Below are 19,837 nucleotides of genomic sequence, written 5' to 3'. Positions count from 1 at the left end.
CCTGTTTCTGTCGTATAATGGGAAGCTAAAATGAAACGACTACAGACATAATTTATAATGACAATAAATAAAAAAAATAAAAAAAACGCTAAACGCATTTATAGAATATTCTGTTTACTTTGTCGAACAAGTAAATAGGAAGAATGAACATAAATTGTGTATATAAAAAAGGAATAAGAAACTATTTTAAAATTGCTGCTTATTTTTATCCGCAAGGAAAGAAAAGTAGACATTAATACATTAATTAGGGTTGGTGTATTTAATTATGGCAAAGCACGCTAGGGCTACCTGCCTTAGGGAAGGGATGCCTTTCGTGGAGGACTTTCTAAGGGAAACTGGCTCGTATACACGTTACACAGGGAAAAAACCACGAAAACGCCCATGCAGCCAGCCCGTTCGGGGGATTCGAACCTCGGACCAAACTACCAGTGTTCAGCGACGTTACCGCTCGGCCGCTGGTGGGTACCTTAATTAGGTTAAAAAAAACTATTCACAAAAATCTAAAGTTAAAGAGCGCTGTAAAACAAACAAAGATTAAAATTCTCATTGTCAGGTAAAACTTGAAATATTTGCGAAGAAACTGACTATCAGAGGAAGAGATATAGAAAGAAACCCAAATTTATGTTAGACTGAATTAAAACAGAATGCGGCCTGAAACGAAAATATTTTACTGATCTACCAATTAATTCCTTACCAGTACATTTCAAACTACTACAGCTTTGTGAATTATATTCTGCTATAAATTAAATGCTTTTCTATATTTCTCAAAAATGCAAAATTTCATCCTTATGAAAATTTTTACTATTTAAGGAATCTGTTAACCAAATATAAATTAGATGTAAGAAACAGTGTTGTAAGAACGTGAGTGCAGCAGCCTCGTAAGTTCACTTGAAATCTAAAAGATATATCTTTAGTTCTTGGCTGAAGCTTTAATTTATGCATTGCTGCGAAATAAAATATTTTTAAAGTAAATATATATATAAATATAAAGCAAAATTCTGAAAGTGTTCATATTTTATATTACGCCCAAAGGGGTGTTTTTGAACGTTTTGTGCCTTACTTTTATTTATTAAATGCCATGTTCTCCGCACTTAAACCATTAAACATAATTCAACAGTCTCGCGCTGGAGATCAAAATGTTTCTTTTTCGTACAGTTTTGCCATTGCTCGCTTTGAAATCGTTGAGTTTGTGAATTAAAAATTCGTTAAAGTTTTATAAAATTTGGTATAGATAATAAAACAAATTCAAAGTCTGGGCTTCCAAGTGCCCATGTTCTGTTGGAGGACTACGTTATTCCAAAATTTGATGGCTCTAGGTACCGTTGTTTTTTCAGAGTGCGAAAAACATTCATGCATTTATGCAGATTATTCATTATTTAGTTTCTTTAAACATAATACATGTCGATAATATTTCGTGGCAACAGTTTGAAAAGTGAATTAACGTAGAAATTGAAAGGACGCAAAATGCCGTTTTGAGACCTTTGGGTCTAACGCCGCTTTGGGCTAAATATATTTTAATTCCTATTGGCTGTAAAGCATGGATAAACACATTTTTAATGGAAAATATTTTACCATTATCTGTGAAATCAGATTACATTTCCTATGCTTATGGTTGAGAACACGGTAATTGCTTTCTTAATTGGGAAGGAATAGTTTTTAACAAGCAAAATAAATATTTGACGGAGTAAAAAACGATTGATGGAACGCTTAATAAAATGTAATCGTAAAACCTAGAAATCAATCAATACGCGAACTTCTATTTAAAAATCAAAGATTCAGTTTTGACATCTAAAAATCACTAATATGTTCTGAACAAACTGTAGAAAGTGCATCTGAAGTATCTACTAAATGAATCTAAAACATTACATGCATTGGAACAGTTTGCTTGAAATGAAACTTCGAAAATATATCTGATGAAATCAATCACGCCATTATTCCCATAAACAAATATCTCTTACGCAACTACGTAAAACAAGGCCTAGCAGATTTTAATTAAAATCTTGAATCAGTAATAAATCTTCGTGAAAGCCCTTCCTGTTTAAGTTCTCCCGCTCCTTTCACCTAAATATTTATTCAAGCGAGGAGAGGAAATTAATATACGAGGAACGACAAAATTTCTCATGTTTCTGGCAATCTGCTCATGTACTTTTCCCTGAAGTTGTGTCTTTTTTTCCTCTTTTCCTGTTATAAGCACGAATTACAAAGAACGCTCGAAAGCTCTTCATTTTTAAAGCTTTTTCCCAAAATGATTTCCTTCTTGGTTTGTGCGTTTGCAATTATCTCTGTTTCATGGTTCAGAGAAGGTCATTTTACTGACCGAACAATTGAATAGAAAAATAAATAAAAGCTCTTAGTTTTTCGCTTTAAAATATAAACACAACTGAAAGCCACCCGTTTAGCGTGAATTATCTTCACAAATGGGATAAAATGCGCTTGTCATCTGCATGGTAAATACAGTATCGATGGTCCAGGCAACTTGCCACTTACAGAAACTTCATATGTTTAGCACAGAACATTATATTTAAAAAAAGTGATAATCTCAGCTTAAATTGTAAAAAAGCAGACAAGACAACGAATTAACATATTAATGAAGAATATTAATTATTTTTTACTATTAAATCACTTCTCGACTGCAAGTCTTCTTCGTAGGTTTAAGCAATCTTACGTGTGCTTATAAAGTAATTAATAAACATAAAAATCTTACAAATTTAAATATAATTCCTAAATGATCACTATTTGCCATTTCTCTAGCTTCTGTGTGATATTTTGTTTGAAAGTCCGCTTATCATGTCCGGTTATCATGGTTCTAATTACCGATTTCATAATTATTTCACTCATCTGAAGTGTTTGTACATGTGCATATCGAAACATTTATCCGCATTAATGTTTAATTATTTATACATATTATATTACTTAATTCTTTTGATCACTGGCTTCCGAGACAGTTTTTGATAAATTTAAAACGTATTAGTCCAAAGGGGTTTTGTCTCTGAAGGACTATTGTTTTCGTTTCGCGATTTTGCGTTGAATTATTATAAATGTCCTTTTCACTTTTCAAACTGTTGCCACCCAATATTATCGCTTTGTATTATATTTGAAGAAATTAAATAATGAAAAATCTGCATAAATGTATATTTCTCGCATTATGATAAAACAACGGTATGTAGAGCATCGAATTTTGAATGACGTAATCCTCCTACGAATATCGGTATGTGGAAGAACAAATTTCAAACTTGGAATTTGTTTTATTAACGATTTCATATTTTGTAAAACTTTAACGAATTTTTGCTTAACCGGGAAAGTGATTAGGGAGGCTGACTGTAGTACCGGTGGGCCCGGGTTCGAATCCCGGAAAGGCATCGATGTTTGTAAATTTATAATGCCCGTGCAGCATGGGGGTACTCTAAAGATGCGGAGAGCCGAAAGTCCTCTTGAGAGATTGGTGATAGGGCAAGAGGGGTCGGAGACCTTCGAACCCGTCTCCCCGGGTGCTCTCCATCAACATTAGGGGGGGCGGACCTGAGCGAAGTCGCACTGTCACCTGTATGGTGCTTAAGACTTGCCAACGACAGGCGTCTTCCTGCGCTCCTTGCGACGAGGAATTTCGTGGGCTTGTGCGAACTCTAGGTCAGACAAGTCAGCATGAATCAACAACAACAACATACCATTTAATAATTTTCTTTTCCACTCATAACTTTGTAAATGAAAGCGAACAAAAGTCAGATTTGAAGTGATCTAAATTTAACTGCTTTCAAACAGGAATTCAAAATTAATTTCTTTATCTAACCTAATCTAACATACAAATTAAAATAAAGCTTTGTTCACTTTTAATTTTCATCGGAAAATCCTTCATGCATTAGTGTGCTTACTAGTCGACCTCCTATTTACGTGTAAGCTAAACAAGCTGTACTATTACGTGTAAGCACACCTATATCAAAAAATCACTATCTGCAATGGCATAAGCAGCAAAGAGAAAATGAGGCCGTTATACCGGATATTCGAGTGTATTAAGCCTGCTTAACTGACTGGTTTTCCGGCTAGACGTGTCCAAATGGTTAAGATACGGGAATAAGAGTTGACAGGCACTTTTTGAAAAATTGGATGACAACAGGTACAGATAGTAACAAAGATTTACGTTCATGGTTATGCATTTAATTTAGTAGATTACAAAAATGTTCCATTTCCATGCTCATCCGAACAACATTCGTAGCTTTGATTAAATTGTCATCGACCCTTTTCTGTAACAACTGAAAATGCACTTCTCTTTGCAAAAGTAGAAGCAAGCAACAGCATATTCTATTCAACTAAAAGCTGTGCGATGCATTTCCTGCCAAGTTTATTTTATTCAACTGAAATTTAGGGCGTTATTTTTAGAAAAACTTCCTTTTACCTTATAGATTAAATTTATTTTCTGTGTCTGTGCTTTACAAATTTATTTCCTGTTGCATCTATTTAACATAAATCTACTTACATGTTTAAGTACATCACATCTATTTAACATAAATCTACTTACATGTTTAAGTACATCAATGTAAACTCCCAACGGAATATGATATAATTTGCCTCAGTTGGAACTAATTAATTTAAAACAACGGTTGTTATAAATAAAAATAAAGATCCTAATTAAATTTAAAGATTAACCCAAAGGACTTTTCAAAAGTTACGGTATAAATGGGGTAACATAATATATGGGAAAAGACTTAAAACAAGGAAATTATTAATTTGTGCATAAATATGCAGATGTTAGATTAGGTTAGCGTATTGGAATATTACAAAGCACGCAACAGATATCTGCTCAAGAAAAGTTATGCCTTCGTGCAGAACGTTTAAAGAGAAACCGGCTTAAATTCATAACACAGGGAATAGTTACCAGGGAATAATTATGCAGCCGGCCTCTTTTTCCAGTGTGAACACGAGTCAAACTACCAGTTTTCAGCTATCTTAAACGCTCGGCCAATGGTGCGGATATAGATATGCAGAAGAAAGGAATACGTTTTAAATGCATTTATAATTTTAAATATTTAATATGCAGTTTAAATAAAAAGTGACAACCAAGCTCTGAAGTGTAAAGTATTTCCCAACATCTACGATTTATACTACAAAATAATTCATTAACACATACTTGTATATTTGATGTAACTCCTTACAGATATAATGAATCAGTTAATTCCTATCTTGTACATTTATGTCAAATTTTATGAATTTTCTGTGTAATTTTTCTGGGGATAACTTCATTGAATAGAAATAATGTAATAAAAATAGTCCAGCATACTTCTTAGTAATAAATATATTCATACTCAGAAATGGATTTAGTTTTGGATAAAAATACTTTTTTTATACTTTAAACTGATGGTAACCAATTTATGCGTATCTTGATTCAGGAATATCTTTTTTTAAATCTCTAGTCCATTTTCTTCATGGTCTTATCTTTATTTTTATTTTGCTAAATTACAATTGATGAAATCTTTTAGTACAAATATTATTAATTTTGTGCATCCTAGCTGGTTCTTTTGCAGAGATTAATTTACAATTTAAGAAACATTAATTAATTTTGCAATAATTCTTAAAGAAAATATTAAACTAACAATAATTACTTCCTGATCACTAAATAAAAATTTAAGACGAAAGAAAAAAAATAAAAACTTTTTAAAAAAAAAAAAAAAACTTCATTCTACTTAGTTAGCAAACAAAATTCATACCTTTCTAAACTTAACGAAAATCCTCTTTCACCTGAAATGCTTATTATATAACTCAAATTTAATAAACAGTAGCTGATATAAAAAGTATCTCTTCAGATCTCTATAATCTTTATTTAATTTTAAAAAGTGAACAGCTTAGATAGAAAGAGATTATTAAACGATCGACTTTTATCATCTTTAAGATTGTGTTGCTGTGGAAAAGGTAATTTCTTTTTCTCGCGTTTCTTATTTTTTCCTTTTTAGTTTGTTTTTCTACCTGCCAAAATAGGATATAATTCAGTTAGAAAACAAATCAGTTAACATTAAAGTTGATTGTATTTAAATACTTTTGTCACACCAATTAGTAATATTTACCATTTTTAATTTCTACATTGAAGGAGAATATTTTAGCTAGATATAACGCGTGCCTTACCGCATAACTTTTACATATATTCTTTACTGGTAAAAACTATGGCGCTTAATTTTTTTTCTGCTTATGAAAATTTTGTTCCGTAAACCGTCTTCTATATGGAAAAAAATTAATCTGTATAGTAACAAGAGATCTTTAATTCTGTAGGCGGTAAAATGGATTGTGAAATAAACAGAAATATTTGGGAGAAATCAAAACTTTTTTCTGATGAATTTCCTCATACGTATGAAAATGCTAATGAATTAACATAGAGAGCATTTTCTTCTTGTGAAAATAAAAACAATGTTGTAAATATGGCAATAGAATGTTGTTCTCAATTTTTAACGTAGGTTTAATATATCTCTCTTATCATGCTAATAGGTACAAATTTTAGCAGTACTTAGGTGACTGACATTTAAAAAAAAGTTAAGTTAAATTATATTTACTAAATTTTTTCAGATTTATGTATATATATATATATGTAAGATAAAATTATATGAATCAGAATTATAATATAACTATAAACATTAATTCTTCCACTCTGTTCTAAAATCGTAATAACTTCTCTGCATTGCGTCATTCAAATTAATCATGCGATCTTACGTAACCGTTAATACCAGATGCCTCTTGACGACCAAACACCGAATTGCAAACAAAAACTTTTCTCTTCGCGTGCTTCCATTTTGCATAACTACGCACTTCAGCTTTTGCCCTCTACTCTGCTAAGATGTAATTTCGCTGGCTTGCTTTCTATCTTAACAATATATAAAAATGTAAATCTTGTGTAAGGCACGACTAGTGCCAGGTGATCTGTGGCCACATATGTCAATTGGAAATAAAAATGTAATTAAAATCGCTTCTACTGCCAAGTTTTATTTACGAAGTCAACACATTAGCTTACGACGCAATCAGATTACTTCCTCTTCAATATAGGATAACTACGCATCTACAGTGCTCCGTCTTTTCCTTTGCTCTTATTATGACATATATATTGTTACGAATTTGGTATTTAAAAAGCTAATGTTAGTTCAATTATAAATTAAATGGTTTTATTTCTCGCGCAGTGCAGCGCGTGACAAATATTAAAAGAAAGCTAAGCCGGAAAATTGAAAATACAAGAGCGCGTGCATTAAATAAATAAATATCTCTTTTTGATTTCGAGAAAGTACTGGAAAATTCTAGCGCGTGATTTTAAAATCTTATAAAAGGAGGAAAACATCCCAGTTTGTGGTAGTTGCTTAGTTTGTTGTTGTTTAGAAAACTGCTCTTGTTGATTGTAGCGAATTCGCGGATTAGCGTTCTTTAGCTGTTTTGAATTACGTTCTATTGGACATTTGAGTAGTTAAAAGATAACTACTGTGAGTTATTGTAATACTGCATGATAATTTGAGAAAATTTAAGCATTTTTGTTGTGATAATAATAAATTTTTGTTCATTTTTCATCGGACTTGTGCATTCATTTCATAACGAACCCGTACGCACGCAACAATTTTTGGTGTCAGAAGTGGGGTTTGAATGCCAATAACAAGAGCGATGGAAGAACAATTCAGGCAAATGATGACTGCATATGCTGCTTTCCAAGAAAAGATGGAAGGGGCCGTCAACTCCGTTAAGGAAGAAATGAAATTGGGCCAGGAATCCGTTAAGGAAGAAATGAAATTGGGCCAGGAATCCGTTAAGGAAGAAATGAAATTGGGCCAGGAATCCGTTAAGGACGAAATGAAAGCCGTTCAAGCTGGTCAAGAAGAAATGAAAAGAGAAATTACCTGCATAATAGAAAATAAATTTGAAGCTATAGAAGGCAGAATTGACACAGTTGAAAATAAAGTTGGAAAAATTGAAAAAAAAAGTTTCTTCCGTAAGAGATCAAATTGAAAAAAGAGTTTCTTCGGTGAAAGAAGAAATAGAAGAAAAAGTTTCTTCTGTAAAAGAACATATAGAAGGGAGAGTTTCTGCTGTGGAGGAACGAATTGAAGGAAGTGTTTGTGCCGTCCAACACCAAATCGAACAACAAATTGATGATAGGGTTTCTGCAGTAGCCAAAGAAGTGGATATTTTAAAGAAACTCGTAGCGACGGCAGGGAATAATAGTGATGGTTTTAAATTCTTACCGATGCCTACTCGTCCATCTCTGAAGCTATCCACATATGATGGGAAGACATCCTGGCAAGTGTATAAAACACAATTTGCTATAGTGGCGGATGCGAATGGATGGGATTCCCAAACTAAGGCCTGTCATCTCGCCGCTTCTTTGAGAGCAGACGCAGCGGATATCCTTCAGACTCTTCCCGAAAACAAAAGGTCAGATTTCGAAGCTCTGTCCGGCGCCTTGGAGCTGCGCTTTGGGGAGAAGTGTTTAAAAGACTACAGCAGGTCCAATTAAAATCTCGTCAACAGAAGCCTACCGAAACACTTCAGGAGCTCGCCACGGATGTTGAAAGGCTGTCCCATCTCGCATTTTCGGAATGCCCGACAGAAACAAGGGAAATCCTGTCCTTGCAATACTTTATCGACGGCATCCAGGATACTGAAATACAGAAAGCTCTACGAATGGCGGATGTAAAAGATTTAAAAAGCGCTCTAGTATACGCCATGAAATTCGAGGCAGCCCAGCAAGCCACTCGTCGAGACCGCCACCCAGTCAGAGCTGCTCAAGTCCAAGAGCCAGGGGATCAAGTCACCGCTCGTCTAGACGATCTAACTAGACAACTGAACGCCTTGAGACGGAATATTGGTGAGAAGAAACCGACCGTTAAGTGTTGGAATTGCGGTGCTGAAGGACACATACGACGAAACTGCAGAATAGCCCAGGGTACGGATGTTAAGATCGCTTCTAACAAACAGCAGGGAAACTAATTATTGGCCATCTCGCGGGGCGGAGGTTGCCAGATAATGAAAAGCCCCCGTTTAAAGCGCTTCAGATTTCTGCAGTGAGAGGCGGCAGTAATGGACTTTTCATAATAGGGCAGATTAATGGAATTCCGTGCAATATGACTATAGATACAGGAGCCAACGTTACCATCATCCGAAAAGATTTGGCTCAACAACTAGGAAACAAACTTATCTGGACGCCGCCCTGCGTTACCCTCCAGACTGTGTCCGGTGAGAAGATCGACATCGACGGAAAAGTAAATGTTAACATCACGTTTGGAAGTACCGCTTACCATCACACGGCATATGTAGCAAAGATTACTGATTCTTGCATACTCGGATTGGACTTTCTAAGTAAATACAATTTTTCCTTGGATTTTAAAAATAACGAATTGCATTCTACATCTGAGGACATAGCGTTATTTCTAGATAATGATGAAGAAGTTAAATCTTTCCATAAAATCATAGCACAAGACAATATCACAATACCGGCAAGAACAGAAATTTTACTTCCTGGATCCATAGCCGAAAACAGAAATTTCCGCTACGGCATCATAGAATATCCCAATAATTGTAATAGCCCAAAAGGAGTACTAGTAGCATCAACACTCGTCGACCTATCCAGAACGGTTATCCCGGTGAGAGTCGCGAATGTAACTGAGAAGGTGAGAATTATTAAGAAAGGTGAAGTGGTTGCAGCATGTACTCCAATAACCAGTGTTGAAAGAAAGAGTAACATCCCAGAACCCGTGTCCTCAGAGAGCATTACATCGGAGTTATTGCAGAATGCAAAATTAAACGATAAAGAGAGAAATGTTGCCGATCGCCTCATTAAAGATCTTCAAGTTGTTTTCTCCCGCTCGTCTTCTGACGTGGGTCGAACTAGTTTGACACAACATAGAATCGATACCGGCGATCATCCCCTGATCAAGCAACATCCAAGACGTCTACCGTTTGCTAAACAGGAAGAGGTGCGAACACTGTTAAAAGATATGGAAGAAGGCGATGTCATCGAGCCTTCAGCGAGTCCAAGGGCATCCCCCATTGTTCTCGTCAGAAAGAAAGACGTCTCAACAAGATTTCGCGTTGACTATCGCCGGTTAAATGAGGTTACGAAGAAAGACAGTTACCCTCTTCCTAGAATTGATGACATTCTAGACACTCTTTCTGGAAGCAAGTGGTTCTCAACACTTGATTTAAAGAGTGGGTATTGGCAGGTAGAAATCCATCCTGATGATCGAGAAAAGACGGCATTTACTGCGGGATAAGGGCTTTGGCAATTCAAGGTGATGCCGTTTGGACTGTGTAATGCGCCGGCAACATTCGAACGCCTCATGGAGACTGTTTTGAAAGGCCTTTCCTACGAAGCCTGCCTGATATACCTGGACGACATCATCATCGTCGGAAAGAGTTTTGAAGAACATTTAGAAAATCTTAGGAAGGTGCTTCAGAAACTGAGAGAAGCCAATCTGAAGCTGAGTCCCGCTAAATGCAAATTGTTCCGAAAGGAAGTGACTTACCTGGGACATGTCATCTCTGCAGAAGGTGTACGCACGGATCCTGAAAAGGTATCAGCGGTTAAATCCTGGAAACGTCCCGAAAATGTCCATCAGCTGAGAAGCTTCCTAGGGCTTTGCACCTACTATAGGAGATTCGTGAAGGACTTTTCTTTCATCGCAAGACCCCTTCACAAGCTGACAGAGAGCAAGCAAAGGTTTTTGTGGACAAAAGAATGCGAGGATGCATTTAGCGACTTAAAGGAATCATTGACATCTGCTCCAATCCTGACGTATCCTCAGCTCGACAGACCATTTATTCTCGACACGGACGCGAGCAATGAATGTGTCGGTGCGGTTTTGTCCCAAGAAATAGACGGACAAGAACGTGTAGTAGCGTACTGGAGCAAATGCCTGTCTAAACCGGAGAGGAATTACTGTGTCACCAGGAAAGAATTGCTCGCCATAGTCAAAGCTGTAGAACATTTCCATCATTATCTATACGGCAGAAAATTCCTCCTCCGCACGGACCATGCATCATTGAACTGGCTTTTAAATTTCAAGAATCCTGAGGGTCAAATAGCCAGGTGGATACAGAGACTCCAAGAATATGACATCACTATCCGTCATCGTAAGGGATCATCACACGGGAACGCCGACGCCCTGTCTAGACGACCTTGCCCAGAAAGCTGCCGATATTGTTCCAGGGTGGAAGCGAAATACGAGCTGCTGACTCCGGTCGCAAGACAAATTACAACATCAACAACGGCTGATCGAGACCCGTGGAGTGATGATGAAGTCAGGAAAGACCAACTGGAAGACCGCGACATTAAACCCATAATTGATTTAATGGAGTCATCAAACAGAAAACCTACTTGGCAGGACATTTCTATCTGTAGTCCTACAACAAAACAATACTGGGCACTCTGGGATTCACTTCACATTCGAAACGGCGTCTTATACCGGAAATTCGAATCGGATGATGGGAAGACGTTCCGATGGCAACTGATACTTCCAAGATCCCGGATTCCTGATGTCCTTAAAGAACTACATAACAGCCCTACAGGAGATCACTTTGGAATTATGAAGACCTTACAGAGAGTTCGTGAGCGCTTTTACTGGAATAATGCAAAGGATGACGTGCAAAAGTGGTGCCGATCTTGCGATGCCTGTGCAGGTCGGAAAGGACCGAGGAAACGCAGCCGAGGCAAGCTGCAACGTTACAACGTAGGTGCGCTGTTTGAACGTATCGCCTTTGACATCTTGGGACCTCTGCCACGAACTGCTGATGGCAACAAATACATACTCCATACTCGTTGTCATTGATTACTTCACCAAGTGGCCTGAAGCTTATCCTATTCCTGATCAAGAGGCTGTCACAGTAGCTGAGGTAATGATACAGCACTGGATTTCCAGGTTCGGAGTCCCTCTTCAGTTACATTCCGATCAGGGAAGGAATTTTGCCTCGGCAGTAATCAAAGAACTATGCAAACTACTCGGCATTGACAAAACTCAAACGACGCCATTGCATCCCCCAGTCGGACGGCATGGTAGAGAGGTTCAATTGAACCATCCTTAATAACCTCTCATTAGTGGTTTCCAGAAACCAACAGGACTGGGACAAGAAATTACCACTCTTTTTACTGGCTTACCGCAGTGCTGTCCACGAGACTACCGGCTATTCTCCATCACAGATGCTCTTCGGTCGTGACCTTCGTCTGCCTTGTGATCTCTTGTTTGGTCGCCCTCCGGATGCTCCTTCATCGCCTGAGGAATATATTCAAGATCTACAGGCCCGGTTTGAAGTGATGCACAACTTTGCACGAGAGCGAGTCAACTTGGCGACGGAGATGAAGACCCGATACGACACAAGAGCTACTGAACATCAATTCCACGAAGGAGACAAGGTGTGGTTGTGGAATCCGACTCGACGGAAGGGACTCTGTCCGAAACTACAGTCACCTTGGGATGGTCCGTACACGGTCCTAAACAGGCTGAATGACGTCGTGGTTCGGATCCGTAAGTCTTCGAACTCTAAACCTAAAGTCGTTCATTACGACAGGTTAGCCCATTATTATGGCCATAGTACGTAATGTAAATAATTGTAAATAGTATAAAACCATGGTCCTTTTTGTTTTTAAATGTGTATTTGATTTGATTTGTATTTAGTATTTGATTTGATTTGTATTTAGTATTTGATTTGTATTTGATAGCATTTGATTTGTTTTATTTATTGCATTTATTGTTCATGTTGTTTATTATTGTAATGTAATGCTTATTAATGCATTTATGCCACAGTTGTAAGTTTAGCTTCCTGTCCAGGGACTGTACTGCCCGGGACGTGCAGTCCTTGGGAAGGGGGCAGTGTTACGAATTTGGTATTTAAAAAGCTAATGTTAGTTCAATTATAAATTAAATGGTTTTATTTCTCGCGCAGTGCAGCGCGTGACGAATATTAAAAGAAAGCTAAGCCGGAAAATTGAAAATACAAGAGCGCGTGCATTAAATAAATAAATATCTCTTTTTGATTTCGAGAAAGTACTGGAAAATTCTAGCGCGTGATTTTAAAATCTTATAAAAGGAGGAAAACATCTCAGTTTGTAGTAGTTGCTTAGTTTGCTGTTGTTTAGAAAACTGCTCTTGTTGATTGTAGCGAATTCGCGGATTAGCGTTCTTTAGCTGTTTTGAATTACGTTCTATTGGACATTTGAGTAGTTAAAAGATAACTACTGTGAGATATTGTAATACTGCATGATAAATTGAGAAAATTTAAGCATTTTTGTTGTGATAATAATAAATTTTTGTTCATTTTTCATCGGACTTGTGCATTCATTTCATAACGAACCCGTACGCAATATATCAACGAAACATTTAATAATTTTAACAGCAAGCTATAACACAAAAAGTGTACACAAAGTTACTGAAACTGCAAATATGTACTTTTTTATAAGACTGCGTACGATCTCTGGTTCTATTTGAGCTGTCCTTAATTCAAATACCGATTGACTTAGTGAACACCATAATACTCGAAGTATATTTAAAATAAAATATGTATCCACAAATTCCATTAAACAAAAATATACTATAAAACAATTACATAAAATACATTAAATAAATAAATATTTATAATTACATTGAAACTATGAATCTTTCTACCAGTTCTTATATGAGAACTATACATAATATTACAAAAATAAATAAAAAATTTAAAATGCTGACAAGTAATGCAAATGATTACTACAATATCTATGATGCCATCACTGTAAAATGTTTGGTATTTCTCATAATACTTTAATTAATTAGTAATAATAATAGCCCTCCTTCAGCATTTTACATGATTACCTAACGTTCATACAATTTTCCCAGCTCCACAGAAATTGAACCAAAGGATAACGGAATGCGGATAAAAGAAAGTAATAAATAGTGCTGCACCATTATCATTATCATTATAATTATAAGGGCACAGCCCGGTCCTCCCAGCCGGCACAAGCCGGCCGTATGATTAAAAAATGGGACTGGTTAGGAAAAAAACGTATAAAATCCGAGTGCCGAATTCCAATTCTATCTTTGTTCGTATTTATAATCTTCATTATTGTTTCTGCAATATCTTTCAAATTTGAATGGCTCCTTTTTAAAATCTTCCTTAAAATTCTTTCTATATTTCTCTCTTGCACTCCGGGTAAGGGTACATTCATCGACGAAGTACCTGGCGTCCCCAAACTTATCACCTGCACCATATCAGTGAACTGAATAGTACTAATTGTGGAATTGGATAATTTATTCTTTTAGTGAATATCCTCAATAATGACTTTTTTATATGTAACTAATCGCTTACATACTATTAAATCATTTCTTTTGCAATTCTAAATGTGACCATTATTGATAATGTGTATTAAATGTTTAGGCTTTGTCAAAAAGGATCCACTCTCTTTACGATTTATTTTCGAGTAGAACGTAATGTTTAATTCATATAAATATCGAAATCATTATGGAGTTTGGGACCACCTTGTATGTATCTGGAATAAATAATTAAAAGCATAAACGTAAAAAAAATTCAACTGTATAAAGTTTAATTGTGTAACTTTTTTATTTACTAAAAATTCTCCTTTAGAATTGTGAAATATTACGAAACTTTTTAAATTAAGAGCTACATTTTTCTACATTTCAGATACATAAAGATGTCTAGCCCATACTTAAACAATATTATAGTAGTAGGATGTATGCTGACATACACAAGTGTCATACTTCTTGGCATGGACAGTGGCCTCAGCAGTGAAAGTAACTTTCCATACATCTGTGCAGTAAGTCTTCCCTTCTTTACAGAATCAGTTTTTGATTATGATATAGTTTTTAAAGAATTCACTTGTAATCAGTTGCTTCTTATCTCTTAAATAACTGTAATATCACGCAATGATATCTTACAACAGTTTGCTCTTTCAGGCAAGAGCTTGGGTCTTGATGTCCGGTTTTACTTTGGCATTTGGGTCCATGTTCAGTAAAACGTGGAGAGTGCACGCCATTTTTACAAACATTAAGCTCAACAAGAAGGTAAGCATTATTTTAAAATTTTGACTGTTTTCATATGATTCCAGTTCTGAAGTCTGAAATCGTAGATTATATTCTAGAAATTTATGGAAGAAAAAATAAGGAAATGAAGCATTACATCAGGTACAGTTTGCACAGTTTTAATATATGATTTACTATGAATGAATGTAGGTATGTTACGAATGTAGCTATATAAATTATAAGTACTTATATTTGTTGTAAAAATTAGTTTCATTTACTACTTGAAGCATTTACTTGGTTGCTTAGGTATAATTAATATTTAATATTCAAGTTAAAATGGTATTATTCGTTAAGATGAATCAAATAGCTCAAAAATAAATATTGGCTACAGTTCAGATTTTTTACATGAAAATGTTATAAAATAATCAATCATAAAAATGAAATGGTGATTTTTTAAATTCTTCTCATGTTTAAAATTTAAAATTTAGAATCTTTGAAAGCCTAAATTCTCTGCAGCTGCTCTCCAGAAATGTATGATATAAACATAAACAGCAAATTTATTCAGAAGCATATTTTTACTAGCGCTTTTACCTTATGCTTTAAATTATAAATACACGTGACTCAATTGGTAGAAAACATGTGTTTTTGCTTAACGCAGTTAGAAAACTATCTTATTTTAAAAATATGTGTATATTTATTTATGAGGTGATGATCAATGACTGATGACACATGGATGGAAAGGAAACACGTATCTGCATATCATCAAGTGTGTTAAATATATTGGTTTCGAAACATATATTGATAATATAATGCTCAACTATCGAATTTGAATGCATGCGTCAGTAACGTAAAGCGCTGCGTAGGCTTAAAATCCAAGTGTGAAAGAGGAAACTGACAGGTAAGGATATTTGATTCTAATGTGGAGAACATCAAATTAATATTTGATGGAAGAAATAATATTAAAAAAAATTAATTTGCTTGCGGAATTTTTTTAAACTTAGTGACACTTGCAGTAACAGAGCAAAAGCTTTTATGTGCGTATAATTGTCAAATTTATTATTTGCGAACACTAAACTATGTGGCCTTTTAATTGTGTATATTTTTGCATATTTTTTATTTCTCTTCAAGTAATTCTACGACAGAAGTCTCAATAATGAGATAATTTACTAATAGCAGTAGCATTTCCTTAAGAAAGCACTATGGAATGGGATAGTTATGATGGAAGTTATTTGCAAATCTCTGTAAAAGTAGCATTAGTTGAAAAAAATCTGAGAATTCTTAATTGAAAATTTTGGATCCTATTAATAATGCCTTATTGAGTTATTTAAAAAATTAATATTAAGTAACATTATGAATTTGCCTGAAAAGTTTCATAAGAATATAAAAGTGATATTTCCATAAAACGTTCTTGAATATTATTGAACTACTAACTTTTCTTTTTGAAAAACTGAATTTTTTAACTATATATAATTATTACATGGAAGAGAAACATGCCAGTATGAAGTTAAGATAAAATTCAACTTTACACGGTCTTTAATTTCGTGGATAATCATGCCAGTCTGAAGTTGAGATAAAAGTAAACTTTGAAGCGACTTTGATTTCGTGGAAAATAGTTCTGTATATTTATGTAGACCGTATTTCATTCGTAAGAAAGCAAAATATTTTTGATTTTTTACGTATCAATCTGTTGCATATTTATTATTTATATAAACATAATGTTACTGATTCTCAAAGAAAAATGACCTGTGTCAGGCAACTTCAAAGTGTATATTTTCTACAGATTAATCTAAAGAGGATTAATCAAAAATTTAAAAAGAACATTAAGATAACCATAATTGAAGAATTAATAATCGAAGAAAGGAAGTATGTCACTACTTGAGTGTATTTTTAGAATTTTTCCTTATCCAGTAACAGCACTTGCACAGAAATGAATTTTGATCGTCGTGAGAATGAAAACCAACGGATGAATTTTAAAATCTTAAAGGAAATCTGAAAAGTATACATGACACTTAGCCTTTGTTATCATGCAATTAAAAAACATGTTTAATACAAATTAATTTAGACTTTTGGATTTCCCACCAAGAGTTTCTGTCATTCACAAGATTTCGTAGCTGACTTTTCGTTGCTCCTGTTTGCTGTGTTGTTGTGTGACTTATCTCACTTGCCTGACATTGACATCAGAACTCACTTGCCTGACATTGATATCAGAACAAGCCCACGAAATTCATCGTGGCAAGGAGAGCAAAATTGATCCTGTTACCTTGAACACTACACATGTGACAAAAGGAGTTCGCTCTGTTCCGGCCCCAATTTTTTCCAAGATCAGTAGCCCGAGGGTACAAATACGAGGGATTTCTACGTCAGTTTGCCGCATATTTTGAATGCCCTCATGCCGCACAGACACAACATCCATGCCTTCTCTGGGATTCGAACCCGGGCCTTTCAATATCGCAGCCTAGCCACTATACCGTCTGGGCGGCTTGATCCTGTTTTAAACTGCGTAAGTGGTGTTTATCTCACTCACCCTTCATTGCGGGACTTTCTGGGATAGCAGGTACATTTATTCTTTCAAGGTAAATTGTCATAGTCAACATATTTAATAATATACATGATATACAAAAAAATATATTTCAAAAATATAATTTTAAGATATAATTCTTTTGTGTGAATTCTTATGTGAAATAAATAATTACTGAGCATTATAGACAAAAGTTTACAAACTCTTTGGTTTACAATTCGTTGGTACAAAAATTCTATATAAAATATAATTTGTAAAGTCAGTGTGATATTGTCATTGCATTTCACAGGCCATTGCTTCATAATTAAGCGAGGAGGATGGTATTCCTGATCATAATCGATCGTCAAGATGATTATCGAGATCAAGAGGATCGTCAAGATGATTATATATGTATTTTGATTTTATTGATATTAGTTGCTGAAAGCAATCATATTTGCCATTTCTTAATTTTTTACAAATAACCGCGTCAAAATAACAAGTACGTCCGGAACCGGGACCATATGTTCAAACTGAGACAATCCCAATCAAACCGGAACGTCTGGTTAGCCCATTTAAAATTATTAACTTAAAATTATTTTAAAAAATCGGAAGGTTTTCAGATTTTATATTACGCCCAAAGAGGCTTTTTTTAACATTTTGAGTGTTACCTTTATTTATTAAATAGTTCTTCGCTATTAAGCCATAAAATTCAATCCAAAGCAATTTCGGTAAATATTTAAAAGAGCATTTCTTAAGAATTTCCGATTCACAGTCTCGCGCACTGGAGATTGAGATTTTTTTTTTTTTTTTGAGTACAGTGTTGCCATTTCTCGCTTTGAAATCATTGAGTTTCTTAATCACAACTCATAAATGTCTTATAAAATATGAAACAGATAATAAAGCAAATTCCACACGTGTGCTTCCAGATGCCGATATTCGGGTGAAGAAGTACGTTATTCATAATTTGATGGCTCTTGGTACCGTTGTTTTATCACAATGCGAGCAACATACATAATACATTTATGCAGATTATTCATTATTTAATTTCTTTAAATAAACTTTAAATAAACTCAAAACAATTTAAGGATATTGTAAGTTTTATATAAAATAAAGATATAAGCGAAATGTTTTTGCCGAAAATGGAAGAAGAGAATCACAAATGCAAATTTTTCTGATTTTCAAACTGCGGAGTATACTAATTTTGAGTTCGACGTCAAAAACGTCGCTTCAGCGGCAGCGAATGAAATTTGACTTTCAACTGAATAAAAGATAATGAAGACAAGGATGGTCGGCATTCAGTGACTGCTTTGTTTCGATGAGTACGATGTCTCAGCGAAGTCATTTAATCGATTCAGAAGCTTCGATAGTTGTTGGTAGGTTAGAAGGGGGCCAAACTCAAGCCGAAGTAGTGCAAGCCATTGGAGTGGCACAAAGTGTGATTTCCAGGATCTGGAACCGTTTTTTGGAAGCTGAAAGTGCAGGCCGAAGACCAGGGCAAGGTCGTAGACGGGCAACAACGCCCAATGAAGATCGTTATTTAGTGTTAAAGGCTCGGAGACACCGAAATATGAATGCTACTCTTCTCCAACAACACCTTCGCTCGGCTACTGGCACCACGGTTTCAACTCAGACTGTCCGAAACCGGCTCCATAGTGTAGGTCTGTATGCTCGCCTACCGATGGTATGTGTTAGACTAACATCAAGGCATCGTCGGGACCGCAGGGAGTGGGCAACAGAGCATGTAAACTGGAGGAGAAATGAATGGAGCAATGTTCTTTTTTCTGATGAATCCCGTTTTTCTGTTCATCCTGATAATAGGCGTATTTTCATCTGAAGGGACCGTAGCAGTAGGAATGATTCTGCGTTCGTGCACGAAAAAATCGTACGAATGGAATGGCCAGCGTGTTCTCCAGACATGAATCCAATAGAGCACGTTTGGGACGTTCTAGGAGGACGAGTTGCTGGCCGCCAACCATCCGCCACAAACTCTCCAAGAACTGGAAAAAGCTCTTCTGGAAGAGTGGGACAGAATACCCCAACTTGTGATTAATAGCCTCATTGACTCCATGCCTTAAAGGTGTTCAACGTTGCTGGTCGTCCGTGGAAACCATACCCCTACTGAAAATGATTTCCTTTGAAGAAAACACCTTTTCTTATTTTTTTTCTCATATGCACAAATTGTGTTTTTTTTCCTTTTGTACACAAATGCGCAATAAAATGCACTTTTTCTGCCAAACATGTATAATTTATTCTCATATAACCTACTACGTCTGTCGACCATGTATCAATCAGCTAAAAAGTTTCCCAGCCACAAAATACACCTAAACCGCAATATCCTTTAATTGTTTTGAGCAGTGTATAATACATGGGCGATAATATT

At 35.4% G+C, this 19,837-nt stretch overlaps 1 protein-coding gene across 2 annotated transcripts in view; it reads left to right on the top strand.

The window, feature by feature from the left end:
• The window catches only part of LOC118182844 (gamma-aminobutyric acid type B receptor subunit 2-like), a 591,214-nt gene that overhangs the window by 383,159 nt on the left and 188,218 nt on the right, over positions 1 to 19,837 (top strand). For both annotated transcript variants that reach the window (XM_035352237.2, XM_035352236.2), the window contains exons 11-12: positions 14,623 to 14,755; positions 14,895 to 15,002. In XM_035352237.2, the coding sequence (XP_035208128.1) occupies positions 14,623 to 14,755; positions 14,895 to 15,002 (241 nt within the window). The remainder of the gene's footprint in view (positions 1 to 14,622; positions 14,756 to 14,894; positions 15,003 to 19,837) is intronic.

The sequence above is a fragment of the Stegodyphus dumicola genome, chromosome 5 (genome assembly GCF_044657685.1).
Source record: "Stegodyphus dumicola isolate Sdum_Otavi_A_Nest chromosome 5, ASM4465768v1".
Taxonomy (NCBI): domain Eukaryota; kingdom Metazoa; phylum Arthropoda; class Arachnida; order Araneae; family Eresidae; genus Stegodyphus; species Stegodyphus dumicola.
The sequence above is the reverse complement of the archived record's forward strand: the minus strand, read 5'-3'. Positions and strand labels throughout refer to the sequence as shown.